Source organism: Mobula birostris, chromosome 19 (genome assembly GCF_030028105.1).
Source record: "Mobula birostris isolate sMobBir1 chromosome 19, sMobBir1.hap1, whole genome shotgun sequence".
Classification (NCBI taxonomy): domain Eukaryota; kingdom Metazoa; phylum Chordata; class Chondrichthyes; order Myliobatiformes; family Myliobatidae; genus Mobula; species Mobula birostris.
The window spans coordinates 15,295,415-15,318,617 of NC_092388.1; the positions used below are offsets into that span (position 1 = coordinate 15,295,415).

The 23,203-nt window shown below is 38.5% G+C and overlaps 1 protein-coding gene across 1 annotated transcript in view; it reads right to left on the bottom strand.

The window, feature by feature from the left end:
* Nucleotides 1-202: 202 nt before the first annotated feature.
* ice1 (KIAA0947-like (H. sapiens)) overlaps nt 203-23,203 on the bottom strand; it is a 49,821-nt gene continuing 26,820 nt past the window's right edge. Inside the window, exons 14-19 of the mRNA XM_072283272.1 lie at nt 17,273-17,441; nt 16,144-16,304; nt 14,469-14,659; nt 13,591-13,697; nt 9,896-9,994; nt 203-3,366 (exon numbers count right to left, since the gene is read on the bottom strand). Coding sequence (XP_072139373.1) covers nt 3,149-3,366; nt 9,896-9,994; nt 13,591-13,697; nt 14,469-14,659; nt 16,144-16,304; nt 17,273-17,441 — 945 coding nt within the window. The 3' untranslated portion in view covers nt 203-3,148. The remainder of the gene's footprint in view (nt 3,367-9,895; nt 9,995-13,590; nt 13,698-14,468; nt 14,660-16,143; nt 16,305-17,272; nt 17,442-23,203) is intronic.

A 23,203-nucleotide genomic window follows, 5' to 3' on the forward strand; every position in this document is an offset into this window, starting at 1 on the left:
GATGCCAGTTAGTGTTGGACTCAACGTAGGACTGCCTTAGGCAATCGAGCTTCAGATTTTTCCTCTGGGTTGACTCCCAAAGTCTTCCCCATGAGCAGGTACTGTTCAGCTGCAAGGCAGCGGAGGTTTGAGGTTAGAGTTTTCCTTCAAGAGCTGTTTACCTATGCATTAAAATACTACTCAAAACACAAAATGTGATTCCAGATTTTATTATAAAAAGTGTTGCACATGAAAATTCGCGAATTTGTATAAAAAAAAGTTTAAAAAATTCTTACAAGTGTTAAACATATTTACTTAATAATCTTTATACAGAACCCAAACCCTACATTGCACCTGTATCTTTGTACATAAAACATTCCTAAATGGAACAAAAATAATCAGAAACAAAGTTTCATATAATTACATGCATTCACAGAAAAACATTTGTTTTTCACTATGAATAATCATATGTACATAGCTTAGGCAAAAGACATTAATTAATCTAAGTTCTGCCAATCCAGAGACATGGGAAATTCAACACAATGAAATACCCAATACGTTATCTACACTGCTAATTTTTGTAACAATCTGGGCTTTATCTAATTGTATAAAAAACAAATTTCATTGAATCATCATAGCAATGGGATGCAAACTTGTAGCTTTGGACCTGAAAACAGTTTCTTTGTGTTTGGAATTTTGTGGTCAGATATATTCTATAAAATATTCTTTTCAATCCAAGATCCAGTTTTATTATTATACAATACATCCATGTGCATGGAATTTGTAAGTGCAGTGTAGATGGAAACTCTTGGAATGTTGGTTTACTGAAAAATAATTTAAGGTGTGGCATGGGTAAAAATGTAATTTACTCTCCCATTGGGCCTGTTCATAATACTCTCACCACTTTCTGTCTATTTCTAACCTGCAATTTTCTACAAAATCCAAAATGGAGAAGATAATTAATTTACAAAATAATTACAGACAGACAACACAGCTGGCAATAGATTGAAGGTGGTAAAGAATGCTGTTAAAGCAAGAAAAATATCACTGTGCTAAGTTGTGAGAGCAGCTCAGAAAAGTTAATTCAATACTTCCTTCCTTACCCCCATCCCACAAGATTACGCTTTACCCACTTTCCCCCTGAAAATGTTCTTTACCTTCAAAGGCAATAGCTGATAATGAAATATTCTTGTTATCTTTCTATCAGTTCTCTCACATTTGCTTACTTCTAACTCTAAACAACAAGCTTTAAGCATGTATGCATACTTTTTTTAAAAATCTGAAGCCACTCCATACTGATTAACAACAGGAGAGAAACATTATTGCTAATACCTTCCTACTTTTGAAATTACTAACATTAAGTCTGATAAAACAGAAAGACCTCAAAATATTTCACCACATCCTGAAAACCTTTATGGCAGAGCTTGACAACATCAAGGTGTTAAGACTAAAAAATGACATGCTGTGATTAGGCCAAGATATAGTGAACTAGTTGCTATTACAGAAAGATTGCTTAATCATAGTTCAAATATTGAAACTTAATATCTTCGACAAACTGTAAAAAATGTGTAATTCCAATTTTTGATTTTAATCAAACTAATTGATTAAACAAAGTAAAATAGTAGCACTATGCTCCCCTCTATATACTTTTGAGAGATTGCAACTCACTTCAGCAATGAATCCTTAATCATCTTCTCTTACGCCCTGGTTTCACATATCACTTCAGAGCTAAATGTAGAAATAGACAGAACTAATAGCTGCTCTTAAATATATATTGAACTTGATTGGTAAAGGGGCAAATGGTTATGGGGAGGTGGTCAGGATTCAGATTTATTTGTTCGACCATGCAAAACTCAATGAGCCAAATGGCCTGATTCTGCTCCTATATCTTATGATTTATGGTCTAATATTCCCCAGTTGCCCGTTCTGATCATGCACACTTTTTTTTGTGGCTTTCAAGCACTAATGTTTTCCTAATAGGTTCCTCCATTTCAGCAAGGAAAATGTAATTGCTGACCACACTGTCTTTTCTTTATCCAGGCCTTTGATTAGGACGGAAGAGGAGGAAATATTACCAGAATGGGAGTTAATTATAATAGGGTTTAAAATGAAGAAAATCATATTTATTGGTTATTAAAAACAAGTTTAATGTTTGCTTCATTTAACTATTTTCTAATCGTATAACATTATGTGAAAATTGTATTTTGCAGCCATTTCTTTTCAGCTTTGAGAAAAGATCCTGAAATTGGGTATTATTGAATAGCTGTTTTTAAAGAGCCAGCAAGGCATGATGGCTTCTTTCAGTGTGTAAAGCCCAAAATGGATGGACATTTTCCATAGTGGTTTTTTAGAGAAATCAACAATAAAGTGGGGTTGGGACTGGTGGAAATTAAAGAGCAGCAGAATATTTTGTTGAAACCCAAAAGACTTGAATAGAACTGGGAAATGAGCAACCTGATTTTGTATAGCTGATCTGACTGAGGTTAATACACACTGCATATTGGGGTCATGCTAAACTGGCATTATGTTGCAAATAAAAAAGCTTGGGGTGCCCAAATTAAAAAAAAGAGAAGTGTAAGAAATACAACGCTGCTTCTTCAGCATTCAAAAATATCTTTTCATGTACTTGCAATTTCAGGAATAGGATCTATAATCATTAAGATTTACTTCAGAATCCTGGCTTTCAGCAGAAACACTTGGTTATCAGTGACAAGTAATTCAAAAATAAAAACAATCTAGTATTTGCACAAATCTCTCAAAGTTTAAATTTTCATACTTTACAAAATTATTTCAACTTTTTTTTAAAAAAACAGATTTATTCAATTATGTGAAGTCCCCCCACCCCCCAAATATTTGGGTTTAGCAGGTTTAACAGAAAAATCTTTATCTATGAAAATATATGCCTAAAATGGATTTGCACATTCAGGCATATCCCAAGACTGCAGTTTCAGAATGTATCGACACTTTCTTTAGATGTCTGCATTAAGAGAGAGTTCTAGGTGATGACTGAGAGGAAGGAAGTGTACAAGTAGATTGCAATACTAGTCTCATTGTCAAAACTGTGAAAACCAACATTGAGTTAACCATTAGGTATTTTGGCAGCAATTAAAGTTATTACCTCTACACATGTGTGCTGGCGGCAGGGTGGAATTTGTTGTCTTTTCATTTATCACAGTTTGTTGGATGCAATGTTTGTGGTTTTTGTTTCAAAGTTCAATCTTTCACAGAAAGTCTCCAGTTCGGTTAGGCAGTTTTTTGCTGCAGGAGGAACTGGTTCAGTGACTGATGCATTCCATATCTGGAAGGCCTCCAGAGCTCCCTTTGGATTGCTAGGAGCCAGGTCATAAACTGTATAAGCTGCTGATAACTGTACAGGCCATGGGACACCTGAAAAAGTTGTAGATCAGAAATTATGATCACACTGTGCAAGATGGAGTCATCTTAAAAGACAAGGTAATCATTTTGTTCTATTTATACCAGTAGAGTACAGTAGATACAGTACTATTTATACAGCGGAGTAGGATACTACAGCAGAGAAACACAGGCCCTTTTGGCCCATTTTTTCTGTGCCAAACTATTAATCTTCCTAGTACCATCCACCTGCACCCAGACCCCTCCCATCCACATAACTATCCAAATTTCTCTTAGGTGTTGAAATTGAATCCCCATCCACTACTTCTGCTGTCAGCAGTAGCGACTTTTATCACTTTCCTATTATAGCTATGATATGAAGGTGACAGGTTTATTAAGATATAACCAGCACATGCAAGCTAAATATACATCATTGATGCTGGATGTAATTTCCCCTTCATAACAAGAGTTGGTTCCTGTCCTGTTCCGTCTCAAATTAATTTCATCAAGGAGAAGCCACCCACTGTTCCTCTTTTTCCTGACCAAGTTGAATTAAGGATATAATAGGTCAAATGTGTACTGATGAATTAAAGAGGAACATTTAAAATCAATAATTCCTTCTTACCACAAATCTTGCAATAGGAACCACTTGCTTAGTTCAATTTTAACCATATACTTCACCTTTTCACATTTACTTTGTTGCCCAAAGCAATACACAGAGAATTTAAATTTATTTCGCAAGCTAATCACATTAGTGATCAGAGACAATTGCACAACTTGCTGCAAATTCATTTTATGAACCCAACCTTTACCGAGGAAAAGAGACATTTCATTGACCAAGGAGAAGGGAAGATCCACAAAAAAGTGTCAAACACGGACACTGAAATGTCGTTTTTTAAATGGCACCACCTACTTTGCATAAATTAATTTAGAGGATGGCAACAAAATATATTTGACAGAACTGGCAAAATCTTTGCCTTAGAACTAGGAATTGCATAGGTTCTGGAGCAACTCCAATACTCAGATAGACTTGGCTGCCTCTCTACTCCTGGAGTAGCTACAGCTGAATGATCTAACTCACTGCTCATTCATTCAGTGGTACGAATGGTAGCAATCCTGCCATTACTGATCCACTCATCCTTCACATCAAACTCTTGACGGTATCCCGCAGTCTTACTGCAGAGAACAAGTGGCAGCTACAAAGGGAGAGGCTGAACAACCAGAAGACCCAACCACCAACCAAAATCACCACACCTTTTCCCACACTGCACCAAAATATGTGCTTCTGGATCAGCCTCAACAGCCACCCGATGACCCAATAGAGAACCCTTAGGAGAATATCTTACTCAACTCGAGTGATTGTACTTCTACCACACAGAACATAACAGCACAGTACAGGCACTTTGGCCACGATGTTGAGCCAACCTTTTAACCTATCCTCCCATCAAATCCTCCTACATAGCCCTCTATTTTTCTATCATCTATGTGGCTAAGAGTTTCTAAAATCTCCCTAATGTATCTGCCTCTACTACTGCCCCGGCAGCACATTCCACACACCCACCTCTCTGCATAAAAAAAAAAATCTATCTCTGACATCCCCCCTTATTCTTTCCTCCAATTGTCTTAAAATTATGCACCCTCATGTCAGTCATTTCCGCCATGGGAAAAAGTCTCCGACTATCCAATTAATCTATGCCTTTTTTGGTAAATCTTGCAGATCTTCGTTCTCATCAGCTTCTGCAGATGACCATGTAATTGGTTCGCAGGTGTACTGATGATGTAATGTTTAAATATACTGTAAACCCCTCCCTCCATTCTCACCACCTGCAATTGGTATGGAGATGTCTATCAGTCAAATCATAGTCCAATAATCACCCTCTATATCACAGGACAGCCACTAGTAGCTGTCATAAGATTCCACTCTCCAGCATCTCAAAAAACTCGAGTCACTATTGCAACACACACAAAATACTGGAGAAATTCAGCAAGCCATGCAGCATCTAAACAGGGAATAAACAGGCGAAGTTTTAGGCTGAGAACCCTCTTCAGGACAGAAAAGGAAGGGGAAAGAAGCCAGAATAAACAGGCAAGGGGAGGACGAATGAAACAAGAAGCTGGGAGGTGATAGGTTGAAAAGGCAAAGGACTGGTGAAGAAGGAATTCTGTTAGGAGAGGAGACTGGACCATGGGAGAAAGGGACAAAGGAAAAGTGTTAGGCAGGTGAGGTGAAGAGGTAAGATGTCAGAGTAGGGAATAGAAGGGGGAAGGGAGAAACATTACCTGAAAGAGAAATTGGTGCTCATGTCGTCAGGTTGGAGGCTACCTAGTTGGAATATGAGGATTTGCTCCTCCACCCTGAGAGTGGCCTCATCACTGAAGAGGCCATGGACCGACATGTTGGAAAAGGAATGGGAATAGGAACTAAAATGGTTAGCTACTGGGAAATTCTGCTTCTGGAGGATGGAGTGGAGATGCGCAAGACCTGCTGAGTTCCTCCAGCACTTTACGTGCATTGCTCAGGTATCCAGCAACTGCAGAATCTCTTGTATTTTTGAGTCACCATGGCATTGTCCATAGGAGCATTAAAGTGATTAAAATCTTCACCGGGAGATTTTAAAACCTTGTCCAGTGGAGAGTTTGAACAGCATCTCAGGAACATCTGGTGAAGGTTAGATATTTACCTCAACAATAAGAGATTAAAAGCAAATATCGATTGGAAATTCATCCTATTAACTTGTTTCATCAATTTTATCCTATGTTGGACTCAGCCTCTGAAAAAGCAGATGTTTTTGATGGCTTTTCAGATCATAGCATGATTTTTTGGATACTTATCTCTTGGGGATAAAATATCTTGCTTTACCAGAATATACCTTATCAGAGTACAGCATATTGTGGAGGAGATGCTGCCAATCTGAACTGACTGAGGAGGAAATAGAGGATCCAATTGCACAAGGAGGTATTTAGTCATAGCCATAGTCATACTTTATTGATCCCGGGGGAAATTGGTTAATAGGCCAAGGCTTTGAAGCTTATTGATCAGTTTTGAGGGGATCATAGTATTGAATGCCAAGCAGTCGATAAATAGCATCCTGATGTACACGTTTTTATGTATCATTGCTGTCCAAATGTATCAAAGCTGAGTGAAGAGCCAATAAAATAGCATCTGCTGTGGACCTGTTGCGCTGGTAGGCAAATTGGAGCAGATCCAAGTTGCTTCTCAGGTAGGAGTTGATGTTTCATCACCAACCTCTCAAAACACTTATTCACAATGGATGCAAGTACTATTGGATGATAGGCATTGAGGCAGGTTACTGCATTCTTCTTAGGTACTGGTATAATTTCTTTTGTATTTGCAGTTTGTTGTCGTCTTTTGCATATTGGTTGCTAGTCCATCCTATAGGTTGTGGTGTTACATTCGTTCTTGGATTTACTTAGTATGCCCGTAAGAAAATGAATGTCAGGGTTGTATATGGTTTTTTATATATATTTCTTACATCCTTCACATACATGACTACAAATCTTAATGTTACGTCTCCATCTAAATGTGCCATGTGCAATCATAGTAATTTATAATAAATAGAACAGTCAATGTAATATAGAGTATGCTCAAATCAGCGCGAGTTCATCAGTCTGATGGCCTGGTGGAAAAAGCTATCCCAAAGTCTGTTGGTCCTGGCTTTTATGCTGCAGTAACGTTTCCCGGGTGGTAGCTGCTGGAACAGTTTGTGATTGGTGTGACTCAGGTCCCCGGTGATCCTACGGGCCCTTTGTACGCACCTGTCCTTGTAAATGTACTGAATCATGGGAAGTTCACAATTACAGATGCGCTGGGCTGTCTGCACCACTCTCTGCAGAGTCCTGCAATTGAGGGAGGTACAGTTCCCACACCAGGCAGTGATGCAGCCAGTCCGGACGCTCTCAATTGTGCCCTGTAGAAAGTTCTTAGGATCTCGAGGCCCATACCAAACTTCCTCACCCATCTGAGTTGAAAGAGGCGCAATTGTGCTTTTTCCACCACACAGCTGGTGTGTATAGACCACATGAAGTTCTCAGTGATGTAGATACCGAGGAGGCTGTTTACCCTCTCAGCCCCCGATCCATAGCCTGTCTCCATTCCTCCCGTAATCCACAACCAGCTCCTTTGTTTTTGCGACATTGAGGGAGAGGTTTGATACTATGGATAATAAATTTACTTTGAACTTTATAGGGAGATTTAAAACTTCTCCCTAAGTACAGAGAAAGCAGGGTAGAAATTGGTCAAAGATACCTTTCTGATTTTCAGTTATTTTAAACAAAATCACCGAAAGAGGAGATAATAAGGTTCTGTGGAATTATTTAAAAAAACATTTACAGGATAAGTGATAGCAACACTTCCTGTTTGACTGAGGAAAGAGCAAGGACTCCAAAGGATGCTAAGGCTTTCAGTCCTGTAAAAGAGAGCGCTTATCCATTACAGAATCTTCTGTATTGATTACAAATACTTTTGTTCTCCATTCTAATGTGTGAAACAAACTGAGCGACAAACTGAACAAATAATCACAATGAAGACTAATTTAGGTCAAAAAAGGCTCAGGGCTTTTAACTAACACCCAGGTCATAAAGCTGCTAGTAATGTAACAAAAAGATGATGAGGATCATGAATGGAGATGGTTAATTAAGTATTGTCCCACTCTGCCCTGGTTGTTGGTATACGGCTGGGAGATTCTGCTGAAGACACTGAGGTCCACAGAGGCTCGGCAATGAACTGGATAGTCAACAAATCAATGGACTCTTATTTCCATTTATGACACTGCCTCACTCAAGTGAATTTCACCTTCATTGCTAGGAAGGAATCAAATGTCATTAAAATAATGAAAACAAGGCTCTATATGCATTTTTGCTACATCTAGCTTGCAATGTTTCATGGATTTAAAGCCCATGACAGTAATATTTTCATCATGATTTTTTATGGGATACAACTAGTGTGCTATTTTTTGTTCTCCCCTGATCCTGGGGAATTCTTCAGATGTGTACTTTTTATTCTCAAAATGGTCCATCTGGAACATTTTACTTTTAGGCCATAAGACACAAGAGCAGAGTTAGGCCCATCAAGTTTGCTCCACCATTCTATCGTGGTTGAGTTGTTATCCCTCTCAACTCCATTTTTCTTGAAGCCTTTGACCTCCTTATTAATCAATAACCTATCAAATTCTGCTTCAAATATATCCAATAACTTGCCCTCTACAGCCACCTATGGCAATAAATTCCAGATTCACCAATCTCTGGCTAATGAAATTCCTTCTTATCTGTTCTAAAGGAACCTTGTTCCATTTTGAGGCTGTGCTACCTGGTCCTAGAATCTCCCACTACTGGAAACATCCTCTACATGTCCATTCTATCTAAGCCTTTCAATATTTAATAGGTTTCAATGAGATCTCATACGATTGTGGCTGGTCTCTACATTTCTGTCAAGAGACATGGAAGATAACCTTATCAAATCACAGGGGAATCAAATTTTGATTTATTTCCCCCGCCTACATTTTAAAAAGACTGTATTTTATTTCCATAGTTTCTCTCTTTTCAATGTATCTGCTCTAATGTGCAACCACATCTTTTGATCTTCCCTCCACCAAAGGTAAATTTTTTTGTTTCCCTTTTATAAAGCAATGTCCAATACTGCCTCCTGATTTCTAACATTTGTAATTTTCCCCCATGAGCTGGTTTTGTGTTCTATCAAGACATAAACAGGTTTTCTCTACCTCAGTTCCTCCAGATTTATCCCACATACATGGAACCTATTCAATCCAATATTCAATTCCTTTGTTCACAAAATTCCTTTCATTGACTTGAAAAGTCAAGCCTAGCTTATCATACAATTTTTAAATATTGCCAAAGGCCCCACTAGATATTAACTTGTCTTTTTTCTTTATCCCTGATACTGACGGAGCTATAGGGTATCCCAATATTTTCTTTTTTATTTTATACTTTCTCTCAGACTGGGATTGCTTTTCCTAAGGAATAGAACAATTTCCAGTTTGAGCTATATATTACACACTCGCTCTCTGAAAATTGTTATAAGGAATGAATCGAATGACTGCTGAAGTTAATTTTAATTTAAGCAGTTATGTTGCCGAAGCTACTTCAGATAGGCCTCGGCTGATTACTCCATAAGAGTTACATTTTGAGGAATCTTCCATTACAAAGTAACTTGTTGATCTGAGCATATACAATTAGAATCTTACATCATAGCTGATTGGATGATTACATATAATTTGAATCTACAGCTAAAAAAAATGACAAGGTTCTTTTTGTTGAATAAAGTGTGAAATGATATCTGTTAAACAATATTGCAAATATTATCACCAAATTACACGTGCAACCATTTGGAAAACAGAAAAAATGAGAAGATGCAGTTAAGCTACTTCGCTTAGCTTTTTGAATAAAACTTTGTTTTTGAACAGTGAAGTGGTTGCCAGTTTAAACTACAAGGAATCTTTTAGTTACCTAATCTGGCATTTAAAAAAAACTTGAACATTTAAGCAGCATTTATTTTAGAAGCCAGAGTGATATAGTCAGGACAACATACCTTCTTGAAAAGAGTGTTGGAGGAACCCGTTGATTATTGTTGAAATGTTTTGTACAGCCACCAGAAAATTTTTCTTCAGTCCTTGCTGACCCAAGCAACCTGGCAATTAAATGAAGCTGAATTATACTTTATAGTCACCAAACAATTGACATTAGCATTATATTTTGCAAAAGACCCATAATATTTGGCTGAAAAAAAGCTGTAGTTTGTTGCTGAAAAAATGAAACAAAATCATAAACTACTGGAAACCCTCAGCAGGTTAGGCAGCATCTGTGGGAAGACAGGTGGAGTTAATATTTCAGAACCAACGATGGCCCGTCCTGAAACATGAATATTGGTTTACTTTCCACAAAAGTTGTGGAACTTGCTGAACACTTCCAGCATTTACTGTTTTTGTATTATTTTAAAGTGGAAATAAGGATTTCCATTTCATATTATCACTCCCTCCACCACTGAAAATGGTTCCCAATTCTCATCTAACAAAATCAGATGTGCATCTACAGCTCACATTTCAACTCAAAGGGAATGTGTGGCAATCTGTCCAAAGCATAGAATCAAATGGCATAGAGTAGTGACTAAGTAGTGAGGATTAGTCACTACTCAATGCCATTTGATTCTATGCTTTGGGACTAGTGATGAAGGCAAACAAAACAAAACACAGCCAAATTCCAACATGGAATCATCAGTCACTGTAATAACCTGTCAGAGTCATCCTCAAGTTAGCTGTAAATATACAGCAACCACCTTCCAGCCTAATGATTTTAGTGTAACCCTGTAGTACACAGAAATACAATCACAAATCATTGCAATAAAAATAATTGTTCTCCACCATACAAATGGAAATTAAAATTGTTTTTTCCCTTAGTGTAACTGTAGCTGGATTATGTAGAAGATAATTCCCATGTACTAACTCTTTTTCAAGTAACTATGTAGAGCTAAATTTGATCTCAAGGCAAAAGCTAAATAGTGTGGAATGATACTGAAATCTTTAAAATGGAAGAAGCTGTGAATGCTCAGTAGGTTGGGTAATGAGAAAAACATTTCAAGGTTAATATTTTCGTCAGTAATGGAAGGTACAAGAAGCTTATGAGCAAGTACAAGAATGGAAAAGGAGGAAGGGAGAGACAAAGAGGTGGTCTGCAGTGGGGTGGAGGTCAGGGTGATTAAATGAAAAAACAGGCAATTGATATAGGGCTAAGACAATTGATACTTAGGAAGGAAGACTGAACAACCTCGGGCTTTTTCTTTGGAGCAAGAGAGATGAGAGGGGACTTTACAGAAGTATATAAGATTCCATCAAGGATCCCCATCTTCTAGGCCATGTTCTCTTCTTGCTACGGCCATTGGGAAGGAAGTAAAGGAGACTTACTCTGACACCACCAGGTTCAGGGATAGTTATTACACATCGACCATCAGGCTCATGAACTCACCTCAACACTGAACTGATTCCACAACCTACAGATTCATTTGCAAGGACTCTACAACTCATGTCCTCAGTATTGTTTATCATTTTTACTGGCACAATTTGTCACTTTTTGCACATTGGTTGTTTGATTTCTTGCTTATGTATAGATTGTTCATAAATTCTATTGTATTTTTTATTTCCTGCAAGAAAATGAATCTCAGGGTTGCATATGATGACATGTATGTACTTCGATAATAAATTTACTTTGACTTTGAGTACAAGAGGCAGTGACAGAGTGGTCATCCAGCACCTTGGGAACAGCCAATACCAGAGGACATTTGTTTTAAGATAGGTGGAGGAAAGTTGAGGGGAGATGTTTGAGGTAGGAGTTTTGTTTTAAACAGAGAATGCTGGGTGGGACATACTGCCAGGGATGGCAATAGAGGCTGACATATTAGAGACATTTAAGAAACAACTTAGACAGGCACATGAATGCAAGAAAAATGGAGGTTTATGGGTTGTGTAGTAGGGAAAGGTTAGATTGATTGTGGAGTAGAGTTTATATTGGTTGGTACAACATTGTGGACTGAAGGGCCTGTGCTGTTCTTTGTTCTAATAAAGACATTAACACCAAGCGCACAGAGGGTGCAACTGTCAACTCAGGACTACGAATAACAGCTGTTGTCTGAGAAACTGGGAACAGTGGTTATAATCTGGATGTTATAACTCTACGATAAGGTTAGAGTAGGAGTCCCAACCTTTTTTATGCCAATGGGCCTTACCATTAACCAAGGGATCCATGGACCCCAGATTGGAAACCCCTGGGTTAGAGGTTGAAGCTTTATAATTTCACTAGATGAGCCTTTAGCTCTGATAATCAGCTTTTGAGCAATATAAAGGAAAGGTAAAGGTTTTTGGCTCATTCACCAAGGATAGCTCCTCAGCTTCTCCTCAAACTTGTGCCATGGAATCCAGTAGGTTATGTTTGCTTTCATTAATTCCCCCATGGAAAATAGAACATTTTTTCTAAAGTCAGAGGCAGGATACAGTAATGCTGACACGGCTGATAGCCACATTCCTCCCCGAAGGTAATGCGCCTCCCCGAGACAGTGCAGTCCTTTTCATGATGGCACTCCTACAGGGCTGTTGGGAAGGGGATTCCAGGATTTCGATCCAGCAATAACGACATACTTCTAAGACAGGTCCGTGCACGAGTTAGGGACATTCTGATTCCCTGCTTCCTTTGGTTCTGTGGGTTTGCAGAGGGGCTGGTGAATTGGGTTTGTTTTGAAGAAGGTTTACAATGTAGTCATACTGCTAGGGTAGAGGAGCAGAGTGAGTGGTAAGGGAGGGATCGCTCAAGGGGGCTGCTTTGTTATGGATCATATTAAACAATGTTGAAACTGTACCCATCCAGGCAACAGTGAGTTTTTTATCACACTCTTATGGATGGGAGAGGCTTTGGGAAGTTAGGGCGTGAGCTACTCATTGCATGACTGTCTGGTTTCTGATTTGTTCTTGGAGCAAGTGTTGATTTGCCAAGATGAGTTCAGTTCTGGGTCCATTGAAACTTCTCTCTCACATCCACAGGGACGTTGATGTGATTGACTGTGTGATGATGACAATATGCAGCACACCCTGCACAAATGCAACAGCTTAGATTTTTGTACTCCAGCCTTTGTGTGGGACCCACAACCTCTGGACTCAGGAGTACTACCAAATGAGTTACAGTTGATATAATGGAGCAAGTCAAATAGTAACTCAGTTGATATTTCAATTTTCATTTTAGACATACAAGTTCCAATTGTCAAACTTACAACAATTTAACATTAATCTGTTTACTAGCTTTAAAAATAGTACATGTGGGTCCCAATGTACTGTCAATCACTAGTTTCCTCCATCACTTCAAATAAATTTCCCCTACATCTAACCGCAGGAATGTTTGACTTGACATTAATGCCTCTATCTTCTGCAAAGTCCAGTTACACCACTGTGCAAAAAGATGCTTAATTTAATTTGATTTGCATTCTTCTGCAAAATGGCCCTTGAAAAAGACAAGAATCTCAATACTTGTTGCAGGTGACATTCTCTCATAGTTGATGTCATTCAAAGATCTCCTGTCTGAAGGTTTGCCTTCATTTAAACGCATTATCACTTTGACCATTAACACATGGAAAAGCAAAAGCCACATGTGGCAAAATTTACGATAGGATTTAATTGAAATATTTCATTGGAATAAGGCTGGGAACCCCTGAACCAGGCCAATAGCTACCAGCATCAAATTAATTACCAATGAGTCTCATGATGCCAGCAACAGTGACATCCTGAACGTGCAGAACATTTTGATATCCTTTTCTGCGTTTCATCCATTTATCCATCACTGGCCACGCTTCCTTCCTAAGGAACATAAAACCAAAGCGGAGAAGTCATCCACCATTGAAAATGTTATAAACTTTAATAAATGCATTTTATAAACACATGCTATAAACTTCCAGCAAAAAGATGAACAACTTTGCAGGAAAATAATATCAAAATAAAGCACATTACTTTTTGCATGTTTGACATTTAGCTTCAAAGAACGGGAAGAACTTGTATCCTGCAAAGGAAAATTTTACAGCTCTCTGTCTATCATCTGCTGTTAATTTCCTCGAGGCTGTTTTAAAACCTCAATGCTAGCTGTACTGAAAAGCTATTTAAATGATAAGTATCAACAATGATTAAATTCTACTAAGGCAGACCCAAGAACAATGAATTTAACAGCAAGGCACTCTTCAAGTGTACGGCTCTCAAGCTGTAATTGCAAAATTGAAAAGGATACTAAAATACCAAAATCCTTATTAAAATTGGTCCACGCTGAGTGTACCACTACAGCCCTTCAGGGTCTTGGTATTCACTCAAATGCATACACAATATTAGTCTTTGAGAAGTAATAAGTGAGCAATCACCCTGTTCAAGCCTGGGGTTTAAACAGTGGCTCCTTAACAGAGGTTCATGTGGTTACCAGAAATTAAACAACAGAAAGCAATGTTTCACTTAGCCATGACTTTTTCATTAGTGTATAGAAGCTGAATATAAATGTTAAATTTACTGAAGCAGTCCTTCTACAATTTGAAAAATGACATTTTTCTAACTTTCCATGCAATTTAGTCCAAGTTCATCTAACAGTACCTTATGAAGCAATCATGTGTCCATGCCCAGTGTTGTTGGGAGCATAGTAGATCAATGGCATGTATCAGCTCCCACATATTGCCATTGAAATCCATTCCATATTCACTACTCGCTTGGAATCGCACTTTAGGACTCTGCTGCATTGCTACAAGGAAACTTGATATCAAACTACTTATATCCAGAGGCAGATTCTAGAAATGAAACATGGAAGCAGTAAATAAAGCTTTTTCATAAAAGAAAATAATACATCTTCATTAATGGTATTGATGGGATGGTCGCTGAGACTAGATCAACGTTCTTTCATTGTTGCAACATAGAAATGAAGACCCAGAAATAACAAATTATTAATAGTGAGAAAACAGTATGAGAGTAACTGGAAAATCACGTAGAAATAGTAAAGACTATGTTAAAAAAAAAACCAGCCGGTAGTGTAGTGGCATCTGCACTGGACTTCGAGGTGAGTGGTCCTGGGTTGGAATCCGGCTGGGTCCTTGCATGCTTTCCATCCATGCTGGGTTGAGTGTTGAGCTAGCAACGTGGCCTTGTAAAGAAGAACAGACTAATGCTATGGAAACGGCAAAGGTTGCTGCCCGATGCGCCACAGGGCGTGAAGAGGAACAACAAGTATGTAAAAAGAAAGGCAAGCTAAAGTAAATATTGATATCATGAAGGATGAGACTTGGACAAATGAAAAATGGTAGAGATTCCAAGTAATCATTTTCAATTTGTCTCCATGGTAAAGGACACTAATCATAATATTAGATAATCAAAGGGTTTTTGGGAGGGAAGAACTTCAAATGATTTCTTACACTAGGAGAGAGCTGGAAGAAGCTAGATTTGTTCACTTTGAAACTGAGAATTGAAAGTTATGAATTCTTTGCAAGGATTAAACAAAACCACTCTATAAAATAAACAGTAATTGCTTTTTCATTGCAACCCTGCAACCTCAGTCCAGAAACATTCCAGGTATTCAACCAATAATCTATTCCTTTATATTCTTCGTCGGGCATCAAAGGTTATGGAAAGAAGGCAAGAGAATGGTGTTTAGAGGGATAATAAATCAGCCATGATGGAATGGTGGGAGACTTGCTGGACCAAACAGCCTAATTCTGCTCCTCAATCTTATAGCCTTTCTAAATATACAGTACCTACTGCATTCTCAACCATGCCCAACGTAGTCATGGATGTTGCCCTTTTCCCATCATGTTCTGCTATTAATATGTCCCTAACGTTGTTTCTTTGTCTAGATTTATTATGCTTAACCTCCATTATGCCAATCCTTCAACCCTACTGAGATAGAAATTCACCCACAGGTAGGGACCTCTCATTTCTCTCAAGTTAAAAAAAAATCAAAAATTGGGAAGTCTGAACTTTTTTTTTGCATCTTTTAAGACCATACTTGCAATCAACCTGGAACATTTATATTTTTAATTTTACTTTCAAATTCATAGCAAAAAAAACATACTTCTTTAAATATGGTTGCATCGTATTAAGTGCTGAAGTAAACTCCTGTGACTTACTAATAGTGAGTAGTAAGTGCTTACATTCACGTTCCTTACAGTAAAAACCATAAAAGATATACACTCACTAATTTAAGAGCTAAATTAAATGACATTTTTTTAACCTTGTAATGGTAGAGGGAGTTGTGATTATAAATGTAATGAAGAGGTATTACCTTCTCCCAGTTAAGGTATACACTCAAACAATCCAGAATGTCTCCTTTGGCACGTTGCTTGGCAACAGCTTGCATAGCTTTATTAACAGGTCCTTGCATAGAAATCATGTTTTGCCAGACACTCAGGATAAGCAACAGCAGTTTGCTTGAGTCTGGAAAATCTGAAAAACAAGGATTTACCAAATTGGAGCATGGTGAAAGATGTAGGACAGTACACATCAATCAACAGTACACTTCAGTTTCATGTAAAAAGCCAGTATATAAAAAAAATACATTTTATAGATAGAACACAATAGAAAGAAACTACAAACCACCAAAATTCAATATTATGAGACACTCGAAAGCAGAATTTTAGGCACTGATTTCACAACTTAGAGAAAAAGGCCCAGATGATGAATTCAATGTGCTTGCTGATTATTTAAACAAATCTGCATTTATTTGGTGCATAGCATTGTGGAGATATGTCTCGACCAAAGAAGGTATAAGGCGCTTCTTCCCTCTGCTAGCCTGCAGGTTACCCTTGGACAAGGCGTAGCACCTGCTTAGCCCCCCCCCCAATCAGAGTCATGTGAAGCCATGGGGGCAGGTGGCGGATGGTCGTGTGAGCAGCTGGTGCATATCACACGTCCTGGTTATGCAACCACTGACGCCAGGCAGATAATCTCTGAAGAGTATTGATAATGGCTGGGGTCACCCAGCTTGTAAAGACACTGCCCAGAAGGCGGCAATGGCAAACAAATTGTTCTATAGAACAATCTGTCAACAACAATCATGGCCATGGAAAGACCATGATCGCTCATGTCATATGACATGGCACATACAGTAATAATGATGCTGCTGATGAAGAAGCATTTAACTGTACTTGGAAAAATACAAATGAAGAGCTATAAAGAAATCATTGAATCTCTTTTCTTCCCCTATGTGGGAATACCTGGCTAGAGGTAATGTATAAAGCCCAATATGTATTACTCTTTTCAGACAGCCCTAGAAACGGGACTAATGGATTAAAAAGTTACATATTTTACTTATTGTGGAGCATCTGATTAATGTCCACAAAATCATCAAAAATAACAGATTCATTTAAATAACATCAGCTTAAAGTTGCATAATTCATAAAACTTTTCCTTACCTTCCTTTAGGACACTATAGGAAAGAAGACGAGCTCGTTCAAGGTCTCCCTGTTGTCGGCAGATTGCAACATAAACTCGACAAAGTGCTTGAAGACAGTCGCCATCGAGGGTACTTCGCTCAGTCTTCAGCTTCTTAATGATCGCCAATAACACAGCTTCTGTTAAATCCTGCCATTAAAAAGATGAAACAACTTTTCAGTAATAACTACTAATAAGTTACAACATCTTGGTGTTTCACACAGAACCCATCGTACAGGTGTAGGCCACTCAGCCCACCTGATTCATGTCACTATTTACATTTTACTAGAGCCTCATTCCAATGAGGTCTTGTTCAGAATCAAATACAATCTAGTCCAGCACAGGAAAATTTAGCAATTTCTTAAAACCACAACATCCATCCCCACTTCAGTGAAAACCAAAGCCTTGGTTCACTTGAAAATCGAAAATCTGAACGTTGCAAGCAACTGCGCTTCACTACCTCTTCCCAATCTGCGGAAAAACCCACACAACAGAAGTAAAAACAGCTTGACATTTAACCACTTCTCTTTGTATGCATAAAAAAAAAATGTGCATTGGGCTTTTTCAACAACCTCAACCAAAACTGATGAAAATTAGGTCAAATATGTGTGCAGCTAAGACTGGGCAAGGGCCATCATTTTTACTCAGCCTTAATCTGCTCTCTCCATGTGTACTTCGTAACTATTTTCTTTACCATCTTGATCGACAGGACAGCCAAGGACAGGAAGATATGACTGTCCTTTTGGTTTCTCCACACATCCTGCTCCCTGCTCCACACAGAAATTCATTTACTTTCTGCCTTTGCATGATCATATTTACCCAGCTGGTCTACTCCACTCTCATATATTTGTTAAATTGCCATAACTAATGGAATCTCAGACAGCACGAGACGTCAGGAAGGGCAATGTAACAGTGTTAAAATGTGAGGCATTAATAATTGAAGTACAATTTCTAATCTTACCAATTTTAATTTAAAATTTCTGGTAAAATCCACTGCTTCAGAAAAATCTGCATACTGCATCTTATCTACATTGTGAAAATCCAGCACAGTATCCTCCCTCTCTCTAATGGTTCACAATGATTATCTGAGCTTCAAGATCTTCAAAAACTTAAAAAATCTGCAGCATCTGGCTTTAGATCATCATAGTCATGGAGTCAAAGAAAATATAGCACAGAAACAGGCCCTTTGGCCATTTAAACTGCCTACTCCCATTGACCTGCACCCTGACCACAGCCCTCCTTACTCCACCATCCACGTACCCATCTAGACTTCATTACATATTGAAATCGAGCTGGCATGCACCACTTGCACTGGCAGCTCATTCCTCATCCTCATGACCCTTTGAGCAAAGAAGTTTCCCCTCATGTGACCTCACAGATCATGAAGACCCTAGAGAGACTAGTCCTGGCTCATCTCCAACTACGAGTCAGATCAGCCCTTGATCTCCTGCAGTTTGCCTACCAGGGGCACAATGGAGTCACGATGCTGTCATCTACCTGCTGAACAGAGCCTACTCCCATTTGGATAAGCAGGCCAGCACCGAGAGGATCATGCTTTTTGATTTCTCAAGTGCCTTCAATACCATACAGCCCTCACTGCTGGGGAAAAGCTCTGGTCAATGCAGGGTGGCACTTCCATTCTATCCTGGATAATGGACTACTTGACTGGCAGGCCACAGTTTGTGCAGCTTCAGAGCTGTGTGTCAGACATGGCTATAAGCAGCACTGGGGTCCACATGGGACTGTATTGGCTCTCTTCCTGTTTACCCTGTATACCTTGGACTTTAGATACAACACTGAGCCATGTCAAGTGCAGAAATTCTCTGATGACTCAGCAACAGTTGGGTGTATAAAGGGAGGACGGGAGGATGAATACAGGACCCTGGTGCAGAATTTGTAAAAAGGTGCAAGCTGCATCACCTGCGGCTCAACATTAGCAAGACAAAGGAGGTGGTGATGGACTTTAGGAAGATTAAACTTGTACTGCTCCAGGTTACTATTGATGGTGAGGACCAACAAGTACCTGGGAGTGCACCTGGACGACAGACTTGAGAGCACCACCAACACAGAGGCTGTGTACAAGAAGGGCCAGAGTCGCTTCTACTTCCTGAGGAGACTAAGGTCCTTTGGAGTATGCAGGCCTCTCCTTCACATGCTCTACCAGTCTATTATCACCAGTACAATCTTCTATGCAGTGTTGTGCTGGGACAAAGGAATCAACACAGGTGATACCAACTGGTTCAACCAACTGATTAGAAGGGCTGGTTCTGTTGTAGGAGTCAAACTGGACACATTGGAGGCAGTGGTAGAACAAAGGACCCTATGGAAAATCCTTGCAATTCTGGACAATGTTTCTTACCCTCTGCATCCCACCTTGGCTGAACGGAGGAGCACTTTTAGTAATAGACTAAGACAACTGTGCTGCTCCAAAGAGCGCTATATGAGGTCATTCTTACCCTCAGTAATCAGGCTCTATAATGAGTCAACCTATAGCTGGGGAAGTAATGAACGCCTCTTGTTGTTAGACTGTTTGAGGTAACTTATTTTTTATTCTTTTTACTTCTCTTCTAATATTTACATCTGTGCACCTGTAATGCTACTGTGACACTGTAATTTCCTTTGGGATTAATAAAGTACCTATCTATCCATTTAGTGTTGTTATTCATAATGCTTAAAAAGCCACTCATCTTTGTGTCTGGCAAACTTAGATGATGTTAGGATAGAAATCAATATACTCACATTATTAATAAACATGATGAATAGTTGAGGCTCCAATAGAGACTCTTGTGGGCCCCCCTAGCCATATCTTAGTGATGGTAATTCCTACCTATTACCCTTCGTCAGTATCCAGCCATTTCCTAAGCTAAATCTAAAAATTGTCTTCAATCCCATGAGCTTGAACTTCAGTGAACAGGTCATTGACAGGGACATGGAGAAATACCTTCTGGAAGTCTATAATATCCATTGACATTTCCCTATTTAATCATACAATCATGTCAAATAATACAATCAAGACTGCCAACATAATCTATGCTTTAGGAAACCATGCTGATTCTCCACCATCTGAAATTATTCAAGGTGTTCAGTTACTGTCCATACTCACAGGCTCCAGTAACTAGCCAATGAAAAATGTTAGATCAATTGATACTTATTTCCCTGGTTCCCTAACCTAGGAATATTTTATAAATACGTCCAGGTTTATCCATGATGGAATACTTACTCATTTTAGATATTAACAGAGAAACCATCAGTAATACCACACTCCCTTGCTGTTCTTAATATATCTACCATCAAGGAATTCTTAAAGGCTTCATATTCAAAATTCACAATAATCATTTTACTAAAACCTCCAAAGGGTTAGTAAGTTGTGGACATGACATGTCAGCTTGAAAGCATGCTCACAGCAGGCTGCCCACAGCACCATCGAGGACTGTGTTGGTCATTGACACAAATGGTGCAGTTTGCTGTATATGACAAATAAAACTAATCTTCCAAGATTTAATAAAATGGAAATGGGAAACTACTCATCAAGCAATCCAAAGTAATTGAAATGACTAATTATTGCAAATTTAAATGTATATTTTCTCTCTCCCGTAAGACTAAATGCCAGCTACATAGTGCAAATCCATAAAATATGAAATGGATGTAATGTTAAAATCATCCAACCTGCACAGTTCGATAGATGAGAATGGGCTTCAACTTCTTTGTTCATTTAAGTGCCTATCACTCTCATTCTTCCCCAATTTTTGATTCCCCTCCACCCAATTTCTCCATAAAACCTATTAATAATTTCCCATCTCATTTTTATTAAATCCTGTAAGATTAGTTTTATTTGTCATATGTACATCAAAACATACAGCGAAATGCACTATTTGATACCTACTAAATTTCAGTTCATTTTACAGATATCATCAAAGATTTTTGGACATGGTTATGCTAATAACCAATATGAACAGGAGCTCTAATCTCTGTATTATCATTAAACCGTGTGCAAGCAGATCAGATGAATTTACATATGACATGATTAACAAGGCGCAATCACAGTGACATAGCTAATAGAGATGTCACCTCATAAGTCCAGTGACCTGGACTCCATCCTGACCTCTGGTGGTGCCTGTGTAGAATTTGCATGCTCGCCCTTGAAACCTAGTTTGGTTGGTTAATTGGCTACTTTAATTGTCTCTAGTGTCGGTAAGTGGTGGAATCTGTTTGTATGAGGTGGGGAGAAAATATATGAAGAATAAGACATTGAACACTACAGCATAGGGCATGTCGTTTGGCCCATGATGCTGTATCAACCTTGTAACTTACTCTAACCCTTCCCTCCTTCATAGCCCAGATTTGGTGGACCAAACGTGTGTTGTGTCTCTGATTCCATGTGACTAAAGGAGTGATGTAATACGGAGCAGTTCCTTTTTCATGAGACACGTTCGCAAGGAGCAGCAAAAAGCTGTGCCAATGTAATGGGCTCTTACTGTACATGAATGGGGACAAGGTTCCAGAAGGAGGGAGATGTAGTTGAGAGATCTTTGCAAGAAATAAAACAATATTGAATGTAAACATAACAAAAAAGGAGAATATTCTTGGAACAGATTAAGCAAAAATATAAACTGGCAAGGAACAAACGAGCAATATAAAAAGATGATGAGACTAAAGCAAAGGGAAACTACTGGTAAGAGTTAATTGACATCAGAAAAACACAAACAATGGCCATAACTGCCATCTGCTGGAGCAATTTTGAACTAGGAACTGAGGTTGCTAAAATGCAGCTTCCATAAGCAGATTTTATGCAGATAAAAAATTTCTTTTCATCTTTATTAAAGGAGCTCCAAATGGCTGTAATTCACACAAGCCTGGCAAACTGGAACCTTATAAGTTAGTTCTTCCTAGCAGCAAGTCGATTGCATTCACAACCTGTGCAGCCATGCCCACAAAACCACAGAACAGTTGAGAGGACTAGGCTACATCCTTTGGTATAATCCGACACAGACTGCTCAGGTGCTTTTCCTAGACTGTGCATAGGAAGACATGATAATGGGATCACTATTTAGTCATTCAGAGAATACTACTGCCAGAATTCCAAGATGAGTTCAACTCCATGCATTGAAAGAGAAATGTTGGATTTTAACAGTTTTATACACACCTGCCTTTATCTCCTATTCAATCAAAGGATCTTTTGTAAATCAATAATGTAAAACACCAGTATATGATTCATTAGGTTTTGTAATTAGAACACAAGGACTTTTTATATCTTATAACTGGCAGGTTGCTTGGTTGAACTTACAACAACGCTTGTACTTTTTGATTTTCTGATAGAAAATAGTCACTACAGGATAATTTTCTTCATACCTGTAGCATTATTTGCTTTTTAACTTCTGGAAACTGTTGAAAATTTTAATTGCATGTTATTTGGTACAGTTTGAGAAGGGAAACATTCATGGGAATACAACAAACTGATAAAATGAACTAAGACATAAAATTACAATAAAGAATGGATAATGTTCTTGCTCCATTTAATGAAGTACAATACATAACAATTAGATATTTTCTTCTGCATATATTGCCTTTTTTTGGGTAAGTTTTCATTGGAGAGCATAATTTTAGAAAATAGAAGGAATGCAAATCAAAACAAATAATACTTGCATTTGATGAACAACTTCACACTCATGGCAAACTAAAGCCAATTTATTTTGAAATGTAGGTGCTATTTGCATTGACCAGAAGAGATTTTGCATACAGCAACATCCTTCAAACCACAACAAATGGATTATCAGTCCATTGCTTTCTCTGGGATATTAAATGGTGCTTTTTACTCCATCCCAAACAAATCGCTTCCTCATGCTGATACAGAGCTGGATGGCACTGACAATGCAGAGGATTCAGGATGAGATAGACGGGCTAAGTGAATGAGC